The 22,172-nt window shown below is 40.6% G+C and overlaps 1 protein-coding gene across 8 annotated transcripts in view; it reads left to right on the top strand.

Annotated features, from left to right (window-relative positions):
- Window positions 1-22,172, top strand: part of ATXN2 (ataxin 2) — a 126,931-nt gene that overhangs the window by 49,850 nt on the left and 54,909 nt on the right. For all 8 annotated transcript variants that reach the window (XR_014326674.1, XR_014326675.1, XR_014326676.1 and 5 more), the window contains exons 6-8: window positions 17,062-17,186; window positions 19,972-20,063; window positions 20,548-20,745. Coding sequence is in view for 3 of the 8 variants with exons in the window: in XM_082852599.1 (XP_082708725.1) it covers window positions 17,062-17,186; window positions 19,972-20,063; window positions 20,548-20,745 (415 nt within the window). In the remaining 5 variants the exon portion in view is untranslated. The remainder of the gene's footprint in view (window positions 1-17,061; window positions 17,187-19,971; window positions 20,064-20,547; window positions 20,746-22,172) is intronic.

Here is a 22,172-nt window from a genome sequence, read left to right on the forward strand (position 1 = left end):
AGATGTGATCTATCCAGAGAATGTTCTGTGTGCACTTGAGAAGAAAGTGTATTCTGCCACTTTTGGGTGGAATGTTCTATAAATATCAGTTAGATCTATCTGATCTGTTGTGTCATTTAAAGCTTGTGTTTCCTTATTTATTTTCTGTTTGGATGATCTGTCCACTGGTGTAAGCGGGGTGTTAAAGTCCCCTACTGTTATTGTGTTACTGTCGATTTCTTCTTTCATGGCTGTTAGCATTTGCCTTATGTATTGAGGTGTTCCTGTGTTGGGTGCATAAACATTTGTAATTGTTATATCTTCTTCTTGGATTGATCCCTTGATCATTATGTAGTGTCCCTCCTTATCTCTTGTAATAGTCTTTATTTTAAAGTCTATTTTATCTGATAGGAGTATTGCTACTCCAGCTTTCTTCTGATTTCCATCTGCATGGAATATCCTTTTCCATCCCTTCACTTTCAGTCTGTATGTGTCCCTAGGTCTGAAGTGGGTCTCTTGTAGACAGCATATATATGGGTCTTGTTTTTGTATCTATTCAGCCAGTCTGTGTCTTTTGGTTGGGCCATTTAATCCATTTACATTCAGTGTTACCAATATGTATGTTCCTATTACCATTTTCTCAATTGTTTTGGGTTTGTTTTTTATGGGTCTTTTCCTTCTCTTGGCGTTTCCTGCTTAGAGAAGTTTCTTTAGCATTTGTTGTAAAGCTGGTTTGGTGGTGGTGAATTCTCTTAGCTTTTGTTTGTCTGAAAAGCTTTTGACTTCTCTGTCGAATCTGAATGAGATCCTTGCTGGGTAGAGTAATCTTGGTTGTAGGTTTTTCTCTTTCATCACTTTAAGTATATCTTGCCACTCCCTTCTGGCCTGCAGAGTATCCACTGAAAAATCAGCTGATAACCTAATGGGGATTCCTTTGTATGTTATTTTTTGTTTTTCCCTTACTGCTTTTAATGTTTTTTCTTTGAATTTAATTTTTGCTTGATTAATATGTGTCCTGGTGTGTTTTTCCTAGGGTTTATCCTGTATGGGACTCTCTGTGCTTCCTGGACTTTGGGTGACTATTTCCTTTCCCATGTTAGGGAAGTTTTCCACTATAATCTCTTGAAATATTTTCTCAGACCCTTTATTCTCTTCTTCTTCTGGGACGCCTGTAATTCGAATGTTGGTCTGTTTAGTGTTGTCCCAGAAGTCTCAGAGATTGTCTTCAATTGTCTTCAATTCTTTTTATTCTTTTTTCCTTATTCCACTCCTTGGCAGTTATTTCTGTCATTTTGTCTTCCAGCTCACTTATTCATTCTTCTGCCTCTGTTACTGATTCCTTCTAGTGTATTTTTCATTTCAGTTATTGTGTTGTTCACCTCTGTTTGTTCTTTAGTTCTTCTGTATCTTTGTTAAACATTTCTTGTATTTTTTCAATCTGTGCTTCCGTTGTATTTTCGAGATTCTGGATCATCTTTACTATCATTACTCTGAATTCTTTTTCAGGTAGATTGCCTATTTCGTCTTTATTTATTTGGTCTTGTAGGTTTTTTACCTTGCTTCTTCATCTGTGACATGTTTTTTTGCCATCTCTCTTTTTTTTTTTTTTTTTTAATGAGTGGGATTGTGTTCCTGTTTTACTGGTTGTTTGGCCTGAAGCTTCCACCACTATTGGGTAGAGCTGGGTAGGTTATTGGGTAGAGGTGGGTCTTGGTGCTGAGATGAGGAACTCTGTGAGACCTCACTCTGATGAATATTCCCTGGGGTCTGAGGTTCTCTGTTAGTCCAGTGGTTCGGACTCGGAGCTTCCACCGCAGGAGCTTCTGCCTGAACCCAGGCTCGTGAATCAAGATCCCGCAAGTCGTGTGGGGCAGCAAAAAAAAAAAAAAAGAATTAAAAAGAGAACAATAACAAAGTAAAAAATAAAATTAGACTAGGAAACTAACAGATGTTAGAAAGAATGTAAAAATAATAATATAGATGAATCAGCAACCGGAAGGTACATCAGTACCGCAGTAGTAAAAAAGAGAAAGGGAAAAGGAAAAAAAAAAGGGAGGGGGGGAAGGCCTTGGCCCTGGAGAGCAGGGCCTAAACAAGGGTGAGGTTTGGGTGGTGGGCAGAGCCAATGCTCAGGACCCACAGGGCTGGAAGGAACAGAAGGGGCCCAGGTGTGCCCCCCACCCCTGGTCTCAGGGCAGGGGACCTCACCTGGGAGCCCAGCAGCCTTCCTGGGCTCGAGTGGGCACGGCAAAGGCCCTCCTCTCCTCTCACCTGCTCCTCTGGTCTGAGTTCTGGAGGGCCCCTCCCGCCTGCCTCTCCTGATCTCTTGGGCCTCCCTCCTATGCCCCCAGGACCAGTGTGGCTGGCTGGGGGTGGGAGGGGGGGCCTTGGAGGGCAGGGGACTGGCCTGGGAGCTCAGCAGGTTCCCTTGCCCCCAGTGGGCGGGGCAGTCGCCCTCTGCCCTTCTCCTGCTCCCCCTGGACGGCCCCTCCCACCTGCCACTCCTGATCTCCCCAGCCTCCCTCCTGTGCCCCCAGGACCCATGTGGCCTGGATGGGGCTTTGTGCGGGGGGAACTGGCTTGAGAGCTCAGCAGGCTCCACTGCCCGAGTGGGCCAGGTGATCGCCCTCTGCTTCTTTCCTGCTCTTCCTGGAGAGCCCCTCCCACCTGCCTCTCCTGATCTCCCTGGCCTCAGGGGCACCAATCTCGTTTAGCCTCCACTTCTCTCCCCTTGGTCCCCCTATATCCCACTGGTTCACTCTGGGGTTCCTCCTGTCTTCTTGGGGGTCAGAGTTCCCCACCAGCGGCCGGCAGGCGCCCTAGTTGTAGGGAGATGCTAAGTCTGTGTCTTCCCACACCACCATCTTGACTCCTCCCCCCAGCAGCATTTTAAGTGATAAAATTTCTGAACAATTTCAGCTCAACTTTTAATTTAGCTAATTTAAGGTTTTAAGAAAATTGCTTTTCAGATGTTAAATTACTAATTATAGTGCCTTTATGTTACATAAAGGGCCCAGTAAAACTAAGGTGAAATATTTTATCTTAAAAATGTTTTGCCTAAAGTTTTAACTAGGGAATCCAATTTGTACATCTCACAAACAGAGTTTATTAGTAGGGGAAATAAGAACTATTGCATATTTATTTATTTATTTACTTTTGGCCATGCTGCGCCACATGCATGCATGTGGAATCTTAGTTCCCGGACCAGGGATCGAACCCTTGCCCCCTACAGTGGAAGTGCAGAGTCTTAACCACTGGACTGCCAGGGAAGTCCCCAGAACTACTGCTTTTTAATATTTAAGTAGGATATGTTTTTCTCTCAGGAATATTTTTTTTATCTCATTTTATCATAGTACTATAAAATTTTGTAATTCGTTTTGTATAGGAAGAATATCAGGTTTCTTCATTATTGATGCATGCTGGTGCAGATTGGTGCTGCCTAAATAGAGCTTCTGGGTCCAATTATTTTATTCAAACTTGTGATAAAGTATATTGTAACATCAAAAGCATTTGTATGGTTGTTTATTGTGGAAGCCCTGTATCCTTTGCACTTGCTGAATGGTGCACTGATCGAGATGTCTGTCCTGTTGTTTAGTCATATTCTAGGCTTTTCCGTTGGTTTCCATCAGAGGAACAGAAACACAAATTAATTTGTAAATTGTATTTTTAACAAGAACAGAACTTAGGTATTTGCTTTTCCACATCAGTTGATTCTTTCCAGACTTTGGTCAAAGGGGTACTTAGGTCAGATCTCAGAAAAGAACAAAAGAAAATGATTTGGGTGGTTTGGTTTGATTCTAACTAGAAAACCATAGAGTCTCTCTTTAAATTTTTAATTAATTTATTTTTAACACAAGGAGTGATGTTTGGACTGAAAATAAGAGACTCTTAACATGATACACTGTACTTTTCCTTGAAGCTGCTTGTTGCTCAGGAAAGAACTTCTTCATGTGGCATACTGTGTTTCTTAGAGCTCATTGTTGCTGCTTTTCCTCTCCTGTATTTGCACTTTTGAAGCTGACATCCTTGAGCTCTCTTGCCTACTTCAGCTGTTCCAATAGTCTCCATCTCAGTTCTCTTGCTAAGGCTCTGTCATTTCTTCCTTGAATGGTAAATTTACTTTGAGTTACAGGACTCAGAAACTTTCTGTAATGATCACAGTCAAAATAACTATTGCTCTAGGCTATATTATTTTGTTGTCAGACATCTCATCCCTTGTTAAAAAATCTACAGTGACCACTGTTGCTTACGGAATAAAGTTGGGATGCCATACCTTGGCATTCAGGGCCCTCCCCAGTGGAACTTCTCTTTTTCAACCTCATCTCTTATTATTCCCCAGTATTTATCCGCTTCTTGACCTAAGGTGGTGTTTTCTGCATGCTAGATATTCTTCTCTCCATTTTTGAGCTTGGTTATCTTACTGCTGGATTTATTCTCCACTCTGAATATCTTCCTTCCTAACTAGAATTTTAGATACTTTTTCAAGACCAAGCTCAAATCTCCTTTCCTCTTTAGAGTCTTCCCTGACCTTCCCAGCTCACTGTGGTCTGTTTTGATTGCCTATAACAATGTATTCTAAGCTTTACTACATTTTATTTTCAGCACAGAATAGTTTGTTCCCCGCTACCCCCAAGGAAATCTCATGCTGAATCCCACTTACAAGGCAGTGGTGGGGGAGGGGATTGGGAATTATCCTAGAACCTTACTTATTCAGCTTTTGCTCTGTCTGCTCAGGTACCCTTAAGAAATCAGATTTCATGGCGCACAGTTGAAAAATCAGTTGTCTTACCTCATGTACTGAACACTCAGCTTTACAAAGCAGTGTATATCTTTTTGTGAGTGTATTTTGTCTCTCCCAATGCATTATAATTTTCTGGAGTTCAGACGTCATGTTTATAGAACCTAGGGATGTGTACACCCTGTGGTATCTAGCATAATGCCTTACAGATATGTAGTAGGTACTCAATGTATACTGATTCTTTCAATTGATATTTTTAAAGTTTTATACGTCTTTACACACACTGCACCCAAGCCAGGGAAAAACTAGTAGTTTTTGGTGTTTCTTTTTTTTTCTTCCTTACGTAGACATTGCCATAGACAACTGGTAATTACCACTCATTTCCAGGAAACTCAAGAAAGCAATTATTCCTAGCCAGACTAAAAGCAGCTTTCCTACAACATGACATATCCAGAGTATATTTTTCTGACAAAAGGTTGCTTCTAGTAGGCATTTTAATACCCTTTTGAAATACAGAAAACAAAATCCCAGGTGCTAACTTTGAAAACAAGACCCAAATGATTCTGGTACAAGTGAGAAAAATCAGAAGCACAGGTAAGGGAGTGTGAAGTATTAGAACGTGCATGCGGGCTATTTTGAAGGTCTTTTTTTTTTTTTTTTTTTGCGTTACGCGGGCCTCTCGCCATTGTGGTCTCTCCTGTTGTGGAGCACAGGCTCTGGACGCGCAGGCTCAGCGGCCATGGTTCACGGGCCCAGCCGCTCCGCAGCATGTGGGATCCTCCCAGACCGGGGCACGAACCCGTGTCCCCTGCATCAGCAGGTGGACTCTCAACCGCTGCACCACCAGGGAAGCCCTTGAAGGTCTTTTAAAGTAATTAATTTGCCTTAGTTGCTGTGTATGTTAGAAATGCATACATACTTGAATTTATGTCAAAGGACACAATGTATTCATTTGTGAAGAACTGTATGAAATCAACTTTACTTCGGTTCAGTTTGAAATCATACGAGTAAAAGATCCCACACCTTAGAGATTAGCTTATTTTATTTTTGTGCTAACCAGCGTAGAAATAAACCCCTTTCTACTTATGGGTCACAAAACTCATTTTCCTTGTTCAAGTACCCTAGAGGCAAAGATATGATTAGGTAGTTCTCTGTTTGGAAAAATGACATTCTTTTCTAGTAAGATAAGAAATTATTTTTTAAATTTTCAAAATTTTGAGTAAAATGCAGGGTGCAGGTGGTTGGCCTATTGTTCTTTATTTTGTCATGTTGGTCTGTCCTGTCCTGTGGAATGTTGTTAGGTGTTGCATGGATTTGCTCACCAGTGCGTTCTTCTTTATTGTAACATCTCCATCTACTAGAAAGTCATGGTTTTGCCATTATTTGCTTTTATTTTATTTGCACAAAAGACTTTTTTTTTTAATTTAATGTTTTTGGTTGTGCCCTGTGGCTTGCAGGATCTTAGTTCCCCAACCAGGGATTGAACCAATGCCCTTGGCAGTGGAAGTGTGGCATCCTAACCACTGGACTGCCAGGGGGTTCCCCCAAGAAACTTTTAAAGACAGGTGTTTGGTCAAGAATTCTAGCTGCTGGGACAAGAAGATTTTATGAGCAGGGAAGTCTTTGTTGCCTGTTTGTAGGGGACATGTGCTATAGAGATGGATCCTGATTTTCTGTCCTGACCCTATCATGTGTGAAGTCAGGATGACCTGTGTTTTGTTTTTCAACACTTTATACTAGTTCTTCCTGATTCATTTTCTCCTTTAAAGCTTAAAGTTGAAGAAAAAACTGAGTTTTGTGGATGTAACCTCAAAGACTTGAATTTTGTGGTTACATAACTGTCATCATATGGTGTATCAAACAAACCACTTCCAACATTTTAAATGTTAAATAGTTCTGCTTAATAGGCCCAGAATTATGATTAGAAAATAGTTGTGGTTGTTCAAAACGAACATTATCCACTTCTGCATTTTTTAATAGGCAAGTGCTATTGTCTGATTCATATTGTAATGTAATTATAACTTCTTGGTATTTAGAACAGAGGGGTATATACATTTGGAATGTATTTAAGTTTCCCATAGTTTTGTGGCTAAGACCCTTAATATCTTCAAATGTTAGTTTGCAAATGGTAGATTTTGCAAAATTTTATTTTCAAGTTGATCATTTGGAACAGAACACTATTCCTGCAGAAATTTAGCTCTGTTACTTCAATATCATTCATTTCCATCTTATTTTAGCAGCCTGCTTTCATGATTTTGTCATCACTTCTAACTGCTTCTCTTCCAGAATGCCCTCCAAGATCTACTCTGACCCATAGCCACCTTGACGTTTACTCTTCTACTCCTTTTCTTGTTACCTCTCACAGGGCTCTCTGACCCTTCCCTGGCCTTCCATTTTTAAACTCCTCTCTGTCTACTCCTTCAGCTAAGTAAAGGAGTGTGGCTGGGGAAAATACCATTGTGGTGCTGGTTAGTTAGGAATGTAGGGTTTCTAGCTCCTGCTGGAGCTTCAGCTCAGCCAGACCCTTTTCTAGCCTGTTTCTGCAACCCTAATTAATGAGTACCACCTCCAGTTCCTTACTCTGTTTACCTCATTTCCTTTATCCACAGCAGAATGCTCGCTCTTCCTTCTTTTTTTTTTTTTTTTTGCGGTATGCGGGCCTCTCACCGTTGTAGCCTCTATCGTTGCGGAGCACAGGCTCCAGACGCGCAGGCTCAGCGGCCATGGCTCACGGGCCCAGCTGCTCCACGGCATGTGGGATCTTCCCGGACCGGGGCACGAACCCATGTCCCCTGCATCAGCAGGCGGACTCTCAACCACTGCACCACCAGGGAAGCCCAGCTTTCTTCCTTCTTTTTAGAACACATCGCCAGTGTTCTTAACCTGGATCCATGGATTTCCAAATGGTTCATGGAGCAGATTCAGGGCATTGATGAACTTGGGTGGGAAAAAATATCACATCTTTATTTTCATTAATCGAAATGGAGCCTTTCTTTTTTTTTTTTTAAGATGTTGGGGGTAGGAGTTTATTAATTAATTTATTTATTTTTGCTGTGTTAAGTTTTCGTTTCTGTGCGAGGGCTTTCTCGAGTTGTGGCAAGCGGGGGCCACTCTTCATTGCGGTGTGCGGGCCTCTCACTATCGCGGCCTCTCTTGTTGCGCAGCACAGTCTCCAGATGCGCAGGCTCAGTAGTTGTGGCTCATGGGCCTAGTTGCTCCGCAGCATGTGGGATCCTCCCAGACCAGGGCACGAACCCGTGTCCCCAGCATTAGCAGGCAGACTCTCAACCACTGCGCCACCAGGGAAGCCCGGAGTGTTTCTTTCTGTTATTAATGCAGACAACAAACCACTAGTGTTGGCAGTATCTGTGACTTCCACGCCTATAGAATTCAGTTAATTTTATATCACTTGTATAGATTTGGATTTTTAAAATTAATTAATTAATTAATTTGGTTGCGCTGGATCTTAGTTGCGGCAGGTGGGCTCCTTAGTTATGGCATGCAAACTTTTAGTTGCAGCATACATGTGGGATCTAGTTCCCTGACCAGGGATCGAACCTGGGCCCCCTGCATTGGGATCGCAGAGTCTTAACCACTGCGCCACCAGGGAAGTCCCTAGATTTGGTTGGGTTTTTTGTGTTTTTTTTTTTAAATTAAAAAATTTTTTTTATTATTTATTTTTGGCACATTGAGTCTTCATTGCTGCACACATGCTTTCTCTAGTTGCAGTGAGCGGGGACTACTCTTCGTAGCAGTGTACAGGCTTCTCGTTGTGGAGCATGGGCTCTAGGAGTGTGGGCTTCAGTAGTTGCAGCACGTGGGCTCAGTGGTTACGGCATGTGGGCTCTAGGGCGCGTGGGCTTCAGTAATTGTGGTGCGTGGGGCTCAGTAGTTGTGGCTCATGGGCTCTAAAGCTCAGGCTCAGTAGTTGTGGTGCACAGGCTTAGTTGCTCCACAGCATGTGGGATCTTCCCGGACCAGGGCTCAAACCCGTGTCCCCTGCATTGGCAGGCAGATTCTTCACCACTGCACCACCAGGGAAGCCCTCCTTTAATTTTCTGTGTATTTTTTGCATTTAAATCCATAGGCTTTTTGCAAATGCTGAAGGGGTCCATAGATCAAAGAAAAAGCTTAAAAATCCTTAATCTATAGGCTCCCTGTGCCCTGTTACCCTGCAGTTTTCTCTCTCTTGCCTGAGGACAGCACCTCCACTTGTCCCTTTGCTTTTGTTCCGTTCTGCACACCCTGGGCCCTTACTGTGTTCATTATTCCTATCTTATTTGTTTATCCTATTCTTTAATACTATGTTCTTTAATATTAACTGTATAATAAAATACATGGTTTAGTATATATTCATAGCGTAAAAACTTACGTAGAACTGAAGAATATAAAAAGGTAATCGCTCCTCTGGCCTCAAATTCCATTTCCCTGGGGGAATCCTATGGACTTGTGTGCAATTCAGAAAAATATTATTTTTAACCCTACTCTAGTCTGTATTAGAACACCTTTTACTTCCCCCTAAATTATATTTTAGTGCTTTACACATTAGATTCTAAAAGATTTACTCCACCTCTGTAATTACTCTCCCTTAGCTAGGGGCTTCTTCAGGAAAAGACAGGGATTGTGTCTTAGTCAAAAATGAATCCCCAGCTCATCCAAACTGAATGACCAGCACATACATTATCGGTACTCAGCAATGCTAAAATTGAATTAAAAATGGCCTCTTAGTTGCTATGTTGGCACCCCCTGTAACTGATGCTCTGTTGTGTATAGATTGGTCCATATAAAACTCATGGTACATGACGAGAAAATATTTTTTTAAAAATTATTTATTTATTTAATTTTGGCTGTGTTGGGTCTTCGTTTCTGTGCAAGGGCTTTCTCTAGTTGTGGCAAGCGGGGGCCACTCTTCATTGCGGTGCACGGTCCTCTCACTATCGCTGCCTCTCTTGTTGCAGAGCACGGGCTCCAGACGCGCAGGCTCAGTAGTTGTGGCTCACGGGCCTAGTTGCTCCGTGGCATGTGGGATCTTCCCAGACCAGGGCTCGAACCCGTGTCCCCTGCACTGGCAAGCAGATTCCCAACCACTGCACCACCAGGGAAGCCCGAGAAAATATTTTTTTTAACTGTTGAAAAAGTCACAGTATTAATAATTGATCAAAACAGAACAATATCATTGAAATAAGTTTTTTTAATTATCTGGGATGTCAGTGTTTGAGAAAAAGTAGATTTAATTGAGAGATGAAACGGGTAGCTGAGGATTTTGGTGAAGACTTTTCTGAAAGTACATTTGAGGGCTTCTGATGTCAAGTCTGATAATGATTTTTTAATTTCATTCACTTTTATGTCATTTTGTAGTTATAATTTTAAATTTATTTTTATTAACTTAAAGCCTGATACTAGCACATTAGTTGTTTCATCACTATTCTGGCCATTTAAAAAAATCTCAGACAACTTTGATTTTTCATAGTCCTAATTGACTGAGGATATATTGATAGAAGAGGAAAAGTTGAGCAGAGAACATTTATTTCCTGGGTGTGGGGCTGAAGAATGCCTAAGAGAGAGGCTGCGCATTGGTTGAGACGTTTCTTTCTGATTACCACCAGGTGGCAGCACTGGCTCAGAACGACTGGGTTTCTGCCCTGAATCAGAAGGAAGGGAAGGTTTAGAGGCAGGGGACAACATTATGCCCTTTCCCTCTGTCTCCCCCTTTCCCTAAATTGGATGTCATAAGGCCGGGAATGAAGCACATCTTCGTTATATTTTATTATCTGATCATTTTATTGTTTTCTTTTTTTCTTTCTGTGCTTGTAGTTCCTTCAGAAACAGGTAACATTTTTCTGCCAGTCACATTGTATTCTTGCTTCTTGCTTTTATAATGCTTTTGCTTCTTATCGCAGAGGATAATGGAAAATTAATATATTCTGACTTTATGGCATTGGAAAATCTGCACACAAATTCGCACAGTTGCAATTAGATTATAGCCAGTTGATTTTCTGAATTTTGCAGAAATCCTGGCAATAACATTTTACTATTTAATACCAACAATGATTTTTCAAAAATCCAAACATGGCTGTTAATAAAATAACATATTCAGGATTTACAGTAGTAGATAATGGTAATAGTGTAGAATGGAATATCCTGGTCTTGCTTCCTTCTAACTAATGATACTATGTTGACCTGAAATACAGTATTTAGGATCAGGCTTTTCCCCGCCATCTTGACACTTCAGCCTCATTTTGCTGATTCTCTACTTCTGCACATCTTATGCACGTCTTTCCCTAAACCATTTGCTCATCTTTATTTTTTGGGGGGATTTATATCAACTTTATTTCAACTTTGCGTATTTTTTATGACATGTGCATTATTGTTTCATCGCTTTCAAACCTGCCTCATGTTTTTCACAGTTAACTTTGATTTATTCTTGTGAGCAGACTTGAATCAAAGCACTACATTTACTAATGATGGTAGATTCTTCTGAAGCTCTTTTCTTAAACATCTTTATTGGAGTATAATTGCTTTACAATGGTGTGTTAGTTTCTGCTGTATAACAAAGTACATCAGCCATACATATACATATATCCCCATATCTCCTCCCTCTTGCGTCTCCCTCCCACCCTCCCTATCCCACCCCTCTAGGTGGACACAAAGCACCAAGCTGATCTCCCTGTGCTATGTGGCTGCTTCCCACTATCTGTTTTACATTTGGTAGTGTATATATGTCCATGCCACTCTCTCACTTTGTCCCAGCTTACCCTTCCCCCTCCCTGTGTCCTCAGGTCCATTCTCTATGTCTGCGTCTTTATTCCTGTCCTGCCCCTAGGTTCTTCAGAACCTTTTTTTTTCCTTTTTTAGATTCCATATATATGTATTACCATATGGTATTTGTTTTTCTCTTTCTGACTTACTTCACTCTGTATGACAGTCTCTAGGTCCATCCACCTCACTACAAATAACTCAATTTCGTTTCTTTTTATGGCTGAGTAATATTCCATCGTATATGTGCCACATCTTCTTTATCCATTCATCTGTCGATGGACACTTAGGTTGCTTCCATGTCCTGGCTGTGGTAAATAGAGCTGCAGTGAACATTGTGGTACATGACTCTTTTTGAATTATGGTTTTCTCAGGGTATATGCCCAGTAGTGGGATTGCTGGGTCACATGGTAGTTCTATTTTTAGTTTTTTAAGGAACCTCCATACTGTTCTCCATAGTGGCTATATCAGTTTACATTCCCACCAGCAGTCATTTGCTCATCTTTAAAAAGGGACTTTCTTTGGGGGAAATTTTAAAATTAAGGAATATCATTCCTTACTAATAGATACATACTTTTGTGTTTTCCCTCCTCTGCTTTTCTGCCCTCAAAGGAAAATGTGATGCTAAGTAACAACCTGTGAACAGTTAATTCCTTTATAAGGTTGGTATTGTAAACAGAAGATTTAACATGAAAATGTAGCATTAAAAAAATTAGGTTGTTTAATAATGGCCTCTTAATACCACCTAAATTGTAATTAGCAGAGTATAACTTGGTTCAGTGAAGTTTTAAATGCTTGCTTTTTCACATTGGCTCCCTGTTCGGGATTCTTTTTGATTTTGTTTAAAATCATACTGATAGAAATATATTTAAGCTATTTTTATTGTATATTTCAGTCTTTCAATTTGAGGGCAGCTTGGCTCAGTCCCTAGTCTTTCCTAAATACTTTGACATAGCACACGTACCCTACAATGATAAAAGTCCACTTATGTGGATCTGTTAAAAAAAATCTTCTATTCTGGGTTTTAATTTCTTGAATAAAAACATATTTAATGCTGGGTTTCCATCTAAGTAAATGCTTTACTCATTTAAATATATGCTTTTCAAAAACTAGTGTGATTAAAACATTAACAGGATCTTAAATATGAATTAATAATCCCACTACTTCTTGTAGAACAGCGGTCCCCAACCTTTTTGGCACCAGGGGCCAGTTTCGTGGAAGACGATTTTTCCGGAGATGGGTAGGGGATGGTTTTAGGATGATTCAAACGCATTACATTTATTGTGCACGTTATTTCTATTATTATTACATTGTAATATATTATGAAATAATTATACAACTCACTATAATGCAGAATCAGTGGGAGCCCTGAGCTTGTTTTCCTGCAACTAGATGGTCCCATCTGGGGGTGATGGGAGACAGTGACACCTGAAGTGTGTTGCTTATGTCCAGTCTACTCTGTGATCTCGTTTTGGTCGCTGTCACTGCAGAAAACCCTGCTTCACAAAGATAGGATGTTGGAAATGGAAGCAGGCTTCTCAGTGCTTTTGTGGCAATCTCAGGATATTCCACCTTGACTTTAATAATCCAGAATGTATGGAGATTTGAAGTTGTCTCAAACATACTTTTAAGGCCACTGTCATTTGCAGTCTCAAGCAGTTGATCGTCTTCTAGCACGAACAAAGTTGATTCATCTGGTTTATTCACAAATGGGTTGCGGATCCATTCCTTCCCAGTTCGGGGGTCTTTTGTGTTTGGGAAGTAATGCTCAAACTCTTTTGAAAGCTGAGATAGGTGATCATGCATCAGCTAGGAGAAAGAAGGCCCTGGCTCAGTTTCTTTCAAAATCTTTGCTAATGTTTGAAACATGTCAAAAATCCCGGTGTTCACTTGTTGCCCCCATAATTCCAATTCAGCTTTGAATGCAGCCACCTTATCTGCCCACTTGAACACAGTTATCATTCTCCCTTCAAGTGACAGATTGAGTTTGTTGAGCAGGTTGAATATGCCACACAAGTAAGCAAGTTTTGCGACCCATTCTGTATCACTGAAATGTGCTGCCAGTGGTGACTGTTTTTCTAAAAGAAATCTCTGGAGCGGCTCTCGTAACTCAGAAACTCTGGCCAGTGATCTACCTTTGGAAAGCCATCTCACTTCTGTGTGTAAGAGAAGACATGTGTGCTCTGCGTCCATCTCCTCACAGAGCTGCCTGAGCAGACGTGAGTTAAGGGCATGTACTTTAATGTGGTTGATAATTTTAATCACATGCTGCAAGACGTTGTTAAGTTCAGGTGACATTTTTTGGCTAGCCAGCATTTCTTTATGGATGACACACGGTGTATAGACTGACATTCAGAAGAAACCTCTTTGACCCGACTAGTGAAACCAGAAAAACGTCCAGTCATGGCAGCCGCTCCATCCGTGCATATACCGACACAAAATGACCAGTTGAATTTTCCTGATGTGTAATCATTCAAAGACTTGAATAGTTCTGCAGCTGTGGTGGTGGTTGGCAACAAAAGTGCACATAACATATCATCACGCACATCAATCCTCCTGAAAATTACATTGCACAAAAACAAGCGTTGTTGCCTTGTCAACATCGGTAGACTCGTCAACTTGGATTGTGTACCACGGCGACTCATTAATCCTCTCTAACAATTGTGCCTCAGTATCCTCTGCTATTTCATCAATTCGTCTAGTTATAGTGCTAGCCGAAAGAGGAACACGTGCCACCTTTTGAACTGCAGCCTCTCCTAAAAGTTCACGACAAATGTCCTTAGCAGCAGGCAGGATCAACTCTTCACCAATAGTAAAGGGTTTCTTAGCTTTAGCAATGCGGTTAGCCGCTAAGAGAATGATGCTCTCAGTGCAGACACATTTGATGAAGTGGTGGCCTTCAGTAATTGCTTCTGTTCTTTGTGTTCACGTTTTTTTCTTTTGAAAAACTCCAGAGGCTTGTCTTTTAATTCAGGGTGCTTGGTCTCCATGTGGCAAAGCAGTTTTGAAGGTTTCATGGCTTTGTTGGTTAGCTGGTCACCACATATTATACAAGTGGGCTTGGAGAATGTGAATCACCTGTTGCAATGAACCCATAATTTAAGTAGGACTCTTGGTATTTTCTTTTCAGTGCAGCTTTCTTTTTGTTGGCAGTCTCAGAGTCTTCTGCTGTCTCATCATTGGGTCTTTCCCCCTTTTCAAAGAAGTTCTCCAGTGATGTTTGTTTTCTACTCATTTTGGCTAGGGTTAGCTTATGGGCTTACCAAAACTGTGACTGAGACAAGTGCACAGTGCGGGAAAGAGGCGCAGACAGAAGTGGTAATTAAAACAATGGGCGGGCCACGCACGGACTAAAATAAGTGTCGGATTCTGACTTAAAGCCTGCCACCAGATACAGCTGTAAATTGAAGTACAACAACTCACTTGCCTCTATAAAGCCTGTCACCTGTTGCAGCTTAATTGTCACTTGCCACTCACTGGCAGGGTATTGATACGAGTCTGCAAGCACTTAAGGTCTCTGTGCAGTCAAACCTTTCCGCTAATGATAATCTGTATTTGCAGCTGCTCCCCAGCGCTGGCATCACTGCCTCAGCTCCACCTCAGATCATCAGGCATTAGATTCTCATAAGGAGCACACAACCTAGATCCCTCGCATGCGCAGTTCACAGGTTTGTGCTCCTGTGAGAACCTAATGCTGCCGCTGATCTGACAGGAGGCGGAGCTCAGGCGGTAATGGGAGTGATGCGGAGTGGCTGTAAATGCAGATGAAGCTTCTGTTGCTCGCCTTGCTCTCACCTCCTGCTGTGCAGCCTGGTTCCAGTACCAGTCCGTGGCCCGGGGGTTGAGGACCCCTGTTGTAGAAGATAACATGACTGGTTTGTAATTTTTCTGTGGTCTAGTTTTTTGTTCTAATTTTGTGAGAATTAAAGTAGGGAATTTCAGCCACCTAATGTAAGTCATTATTTGATGTTTTTCTTGGAGCATCTCACATTCTTGAAAATACACATGGCAAAATCAGTTTTACCAAGAATTTCTGTGACTTTAAGATGATGTAGAGTAGAACTTGACTCAGGCAAGTATCATATAAAGCCAAGTTTTTAGGGCCATCAGTGGCTTACAGCTGAAGATGGCATTATGAAGATAACATCAGTGGTTAGAACCTCTTAGCTTTTCCAAAATGCAGTCATCTTCCAGTGAATGCTAATCCCACTCGCAGCTGAGGCCTGCTGCTTTGGGGATCCCCCTTGGTACGCTCTTGGCTCTTATAATTGCTAGCAACAGGAGCCATGCTGCCTGATAGAGCTGGCAGCTAAGCCCATAGGTGCAGTTATGCTTTCATTCCCTAGCATGCATGAATACACACCCACATCCACTTATCCACCTGTAGTTTGAGATGAGAGGAGGTAAGAGCTAGCTAGGCTTATAGTGCCATGCCTAAATTTGCTGGCTCAAGTTTCTTATTTCACCATCACCTTGCCCACTGGGGAGCCAATGACAGTTTTAGAAACAGTACCAAATCAGAAATCCCTCTGGAATTATCTCTTTTGAAGGAGACGCAGGTGTTGATTTTTTCCCTTCCTCCTCCTCCTTGATGGCAGCTTGAAGTAAGGGTGAGGGTGTGGTGACTGGGAGCCAGTACTCTCTAGGAGAGCCAGATCAGCAGAAGTATTACTCCGCAGCCCTGTGCTAGGTGATACCCTATAGGTCCGGACATCTAAATGTAAACCGGTATCTCCAAAGCATTTCCGAACACTGTCATTGCCCAAGTAGACCTTTATTTAGCTGGGTCCTAACTTCCAACTAGAGATTTTCTTTTCTAGACAGCGGCTATGATATATATAGTTCCTGTCATGTGAGCATACTAATGCCATTCTGCTCTCACAAGCTAGTGCTTTTCAGTAACGTTAGCAGAGGAGGAGAGGATACATTAGGTGAGAAAGTATTGACAGGAAGTCCAGGTAGGCCTGCCACCTGAACCTTCTGGGGACAGGTAACACTGTGGGGCCTGAGCTTTGTATTGGAGTGGCTCTAGGGAAATACGGGTTCTGTGTGGGGGTGGGTCACTTCGAATGGCTTTAGTTACTAATGGCAACGGTATGTTAGGATACTGACCTCTGCATGTAGACGTGGATTTGGAAAGTTAAAAGATCAGCATACGTTTGGCTGAAGGAGCTCTGAGGGCATATCTAATTACTGGGTCTGTTAAACAAAAGAGATCTTGTTTTAGATGGATTGATAGAAAATTTCTGGATCAATTCTGAAACACAAAGCAATTATTTTTAATACAACTTATGACTTGTGTGACTACATTATAACATTTCATGTGGCTTAAAATTATATGGGTAAAACATACTTTCACCAGTAATCATCTATGATGCCACTTACTGAATTAAGTTTTTTGAAGGTTATAGTATTAGAAGCATTACACATCTGAAAGCATACTGTTAATGAATGCTATTCTTTCTGTATCAGAAATTCACTTTTCATAATTATTTTTTAGCATACATCTCTGTTGATAAATCCATGTATGTATTCACGTAGCCCATTGTCTGGTTGTATGATCTTTCAACCAAAACCATCCTTTGCAGATGCTTTTACTGACTCTGCTATCAGTGCTAAAGTGAATGGTGAACACAAAGAGAAGGACCTGGAGCCCTGGGATGCAGGTGAACTCACTACCAGTGAGGAACTGGAGGCTTTGGAAAATGATGTTGTAAGCAAAATCTTTTCGATTAGTAACGCTATGATCATGTGATATGGAATGACATCCTATCACTTGGTTTTAATTTAAGTATGTTGTTGTGAATATATTTAAAGTAGCAGTTTTATTGTGTAAATAGACTTTGCCCTATGCAGTATATACAGAAAAATGTTTCTTTGGGATGCTTATGAATTATTTGTATGTTTTTAAAGTAAGTCCTAATAAGCAACATAAAAATTTAAATTGGAAACCATGGGAAACTAGAAATGCTGGCATGTTTTGCTTTGAGTACTCTGCAGAATAGGCAGCCTAAGGAAAATGGTGTCTTGTCTGTTGACTTTACCTAGCGGTGAGGTCAAAGTGTGACTTTTAGGCTTCTTGTCTGTCAGAGAGGCACTCATTATTAAGATATATTGTTAGATTACATTAGAATTAAAGCAATAAGTAAATTTCTTTGTCTTAAAATTAGGAACATTCTCAACAAAAATCTATTTCCAGAAGGCTCTTGGCATATATTATTTTTACTTTTCCCATAACACATCATCTATAAATCAAATACTTAATAATGACTGTCATTAGGATTCTGTAAATTCTGTTTCTAAACTGTGGAGATAGAAGCAAAGTTTCTTGCCAAAAATGAGTGTTTAGATAGTAAAATTTGAATGGGATGGGGGACTTCCCTGGCGGTCCAGTGATTAGAACTTCACCTTCCAATGTAGGGGGTGGCATGTTTGATCCCTGGTCGGGGAGCTAGGATCCCATGTGCCTCGTGGCCAAAAAACTGAAACATAAAACAGAAGCAATATTGTAACAGATTCAATAAAAACTTGTAAAAAAGTGGTCCACATCAAAAAAATCTTTAAAAAAATTTTTCAAAGGGATGAAGAATCTTTCATTGAATATTACAGAAAAGTCTTATTTAACAAATCTGCGTTTGATGTTTAAGTCATTGTCTAGTTGCAAAACTGGAAATACATAGACAATGCATCATTATTAATTTTCAAACTTTTTAAAGAAGCACATATAACTGAATGTGAAGGTTCTCAGGTTTGTGCAGCACATCACCTCTGTGGAGGATATGGAAAAGCAGGCACTCTTTTTGTTTTTTTTTCTAATTGATAGCAAAGCAGTTAAATTGATAGACGCTTTCTAGAGAGTATTCTGGCAATGTTTTATCAAAATTTAAAACACACATACACTTTATTTAATCTATGCTGGGTCTTAGTTGTGGCACGCGGGCTTCTTAGTTGTGGCATGCGGACTCTTAGTTGCGGCATGCATGTGGGATCTAGTTCCCCAACCAGGGAACAAAGCCGGGCCCTCTGCATTGGGAGCATGGAGTCTTACCCACTGGACCACCAAGGAAGTCCCCACACATACACTTTGGTCCAGCAATTCTACCTCTGAGAATTTATCCATAAGACTTTAAAATAATTATGTATGAGGATGTTTTTCACAGCATTTTATTCTAATAGTGAAAAATAGGAAACATCCTAACTGTCCATCAATAGGGCATGGGTTAAATAGATTTATTGTACCTCCGTTCAGTTGAAGTACTGTATGTCCACTGGAAAGAAAGATATTCTGGGAAGATATCTAAAACTTACTAAAAGAAAAAGCAGGGCTTCCCTGGTGGCACGGTGGTTGAGAGTCCGCCTGCCGATGCAGGGGACACGGGTTCGTGCCCTGGTCTGGGAGGATCCCGCGTGCCACGGAGCGGCTGGGCCCACGAGCCATGGCCGCTGAGCCTGTGCTCCGCAACGGGAGAGGCCGCAACAGTGAGAGGCCTGCGTACTGCAAAAAAAAAAAAAAAAGCAAGTTGCAGAGAATTTTCAAAAAAGAGAGCTGATGATAATAATCATATTCTTACATATGCACAGAGAATGTCTGGAATTATGCCCAAGAAGTTGTTAATGGTGGTTATCTGTGCGCACTGGGATTGGCAGATTTTACTTTTCACTGGATGTCTTCCTGCACTGTTTAAATTTTTTACATGGAGCATATACTAAAAGAGCATATTTTAAAGCTTCCATAGGTAACTGATTTCCTACCCGCATGTGTTAGGCCGAAGTAGTTGATTTAGTGGTGGAATTACATTATAGTTTTATCTGGAGTAGCACAGAGGGAGCCAAGGTTAATGGGTGACCTTAGGGGCAAGTTTTAGTCTTGAAATTGCCATCAACATTGCTCAGATGACACTGTGCCCTCTTCTGACATGGATAATGATAACCTCTTTCTATCAGTCAGACCTGATGATCAGTCAACTCAAAAAGGTTTCAGGTAAATACCTTGTAGAAAGGTCACCGTTAGGGAGTAGGGAAAGGAGAGAACCCTGACCTGAGGATATTTTATGAAGTAACTAAAATGTTCTGAACTTTTACTAATAACATCTCAAATAATTGTTTCGTATACAGTTGACCTTTGAACAGCACAGGTTTGAACCACACTGGTCCACTTATACGCATTTTTTTGCAATAGTAAATACTATAGTAATGCACTATCCAAGATTGGTTGAATCTACAGATTTTCGACTATGCCTGGAGTCAGTGACCCTAACACCCCACCCCCCGAATTGTTGAAGGTTCGACTGTAGTTATTTACCAACTTGTAGGGGCTGATGTGTAGAAGAAAGTTTTTCCTTAAGACATTTTTAAAGCAAATTTTTGCCTGTTTTTTAATTTTGCTAGATTTTGCTTGAATAGTACAATAGATATTGTTAATGTAGATATCGACTGTAACTGAATTAAAGAAGACAAATACTTTGTCATTTTGAAAAATGAGCTTCATTTTCTTCTAGTCTAATGGATGGGATCCCAATGATATGTTTCGATATAATGAAGAAAATTATGGTGTAGTGTCTACATATGATAGCAGTCTATCTTCATATACGTAAGTTTTAAAAGTTTGCTTTTGTTTTAATACATATTTGCCTTTGATTTTCATCAACCTAAATTACGATGTTGAATAAATGTTTCTGTTGGATTTTAAGTTAAACGATTATGTGAAAGAATTATCCTTTTACTACCTACGCTGATAAATTCCCATTAAAACAGGGATTAAATATAGTTTACTTATACCCTAATTTTTTGCTCTAAATAAATTTTGTTTCATTTTTACACTGTAAAAATTCTAAGTTGGTAAGTGCAGAGGTTATGGGGGAATAGTCAATTTAACCAGTTTTGGAAATGTTATATTCCTCTAGGGAAAAGGTAATAAGAAAAATCAAGTTTTGATTTATAAATAGATGACTGTAGCTCTCTTACAGTTTTACCAGCATTTTAAACTCTGAACTCTCTTAATAGTTGATTGTGATAGATATGTAAACTATGACTGAAAAATACTCACTTTGCTTTTTCTTTTCTTCATGTTTCAGGGTGCCCTTAGAAAGGGATAACTCAGAAGAATTTTTAAAACGAGAAGCAAGGGCAAACCAGTTAGCAGAAGAAATTGAATCAAGTGCCCAGTATAAAGCCCGGGTGGCCCTGGAAAATGATGATAGGAGCGAAGAAGAAAAATACACAGCAGTTCAGAGAAATTCCAGTGAACGTGAGGGCCACAACATAAACACTAGGTATTTAAAGGAAATCATGATGCAGTATTTTGGATACACAACTCAAGGTCTGTGTGAGAAGGTGTATTATTATTATTATATTTCATCTTCCTTTAATCTAGCTTAGGTAGAGAATGCAAATGGAGTTGGTTTCAGGTTCTGTTAGAGAAAAGATTACAGTCATCTTGGAAAGTATTTTTTGAGCATCACCTCTGTGGAGCCAAGTGTTGGATATACAGTGATGAGCAAGTCGAGGTCTGGAAGAGCTTGTTAAAGAATAATGAACAGGTTGCGGGGGGAGTACATATAATTACAGTTCGTTATGATTTCCTAGATTAGAGGGGTGATCAGAGTACTAGAAACATGCAAGTGAGGAGGAACTAGCATAACTTTGTGGGGTGAGAGAATGTCTAACAGAGGAGGTGATGTTTTGTGATAGGATAGTAGATCTGTCTGCCACTCAAAGAGACATAAAACAGAGGAGTTCCTTCTATGGTGAAAGAACTTGTCCAGTTCAGGGAAAACCTAGTTGTTTCATATGTCTGGAATACACAGTGTATATTGAGGTTGCAGTGGTAACAGCTGGTGATAGGAACTGAGGTAGTGAAACTCTTTCTGTGTCATGTTAAAAAGCACCCTGTAGATAGGGGATGGCATGAACCAACTATGGGACATTGAGAACTGGCTGAGACATAGAGATCAGTTATTGTATTGAAGTAGTTCAAGTGTGAGAACTTGGTGACCAGTGAGACCAGAACCAGTGATAGAAAGGTTAGAAAAACCAGGGATGACCCTGAGTTTTATTTCATAAGCAGATTGGTGGTTGTACTGGTAATGGCGGTAGAAAACATGGAGCAATCTTGAGGGGAGATAGAGTGAGTCCATTTGTGCAATTTACTGCATTTGAGGGGCTCACAGGTCTTTTATGCATTTATTCATAAACATGTTGAGAAACAGCTGCTACATACCTGGTAGAATAAGATACACATTCTGTCTTCAAGGCACTCACAGCTTAGGAGTCGTGATTTGAATTAAAGTGTTCAGCGAGAGATGTTGAGACTGTGAGACTGACAGTGTGGATTTGGGGGATTGATGTTGAAGCCATGAAAAACTAATGAACAGCCACCAAGAGAAGAGATCACAGAGAAAACAAAGTAGAGAAAACCAAGGAAGAACAGTTTCGAGAAGACAGATGTTGATTGATAGAAACAGCCATAAAGAGGCCAAGTGGATAAGAATGAATACACATCTGTTATATTTTGTCCTTAGCAGGAATATCTGAGGGAAAGGAAAGGCCAGAGGCTAGAGCTTAGAGTAAGATGGAAGAATAGGGGTGTCTGGAAGTGGGGCCGTTTGGTTTTAAGTGTTTAACCTTTTAATAACAAGCATTCCCTTCTGCCTAAATTACTTTTAGATATGTTTCATTGGCCTGGTATCTATTAGGATAA

Source organism: Leucopleurus acutus (assembly GCF_964270905.1).
Source record: "Leucopleurus acutus genome assembly, chromosome: 13".
Taxonomy (NCBI): Eukaryota; Metazoa; Chordata; class Mammalia; order Artiodactyla; family Delphinidae; genus Leucopleurus; species Leucopleurus acutus.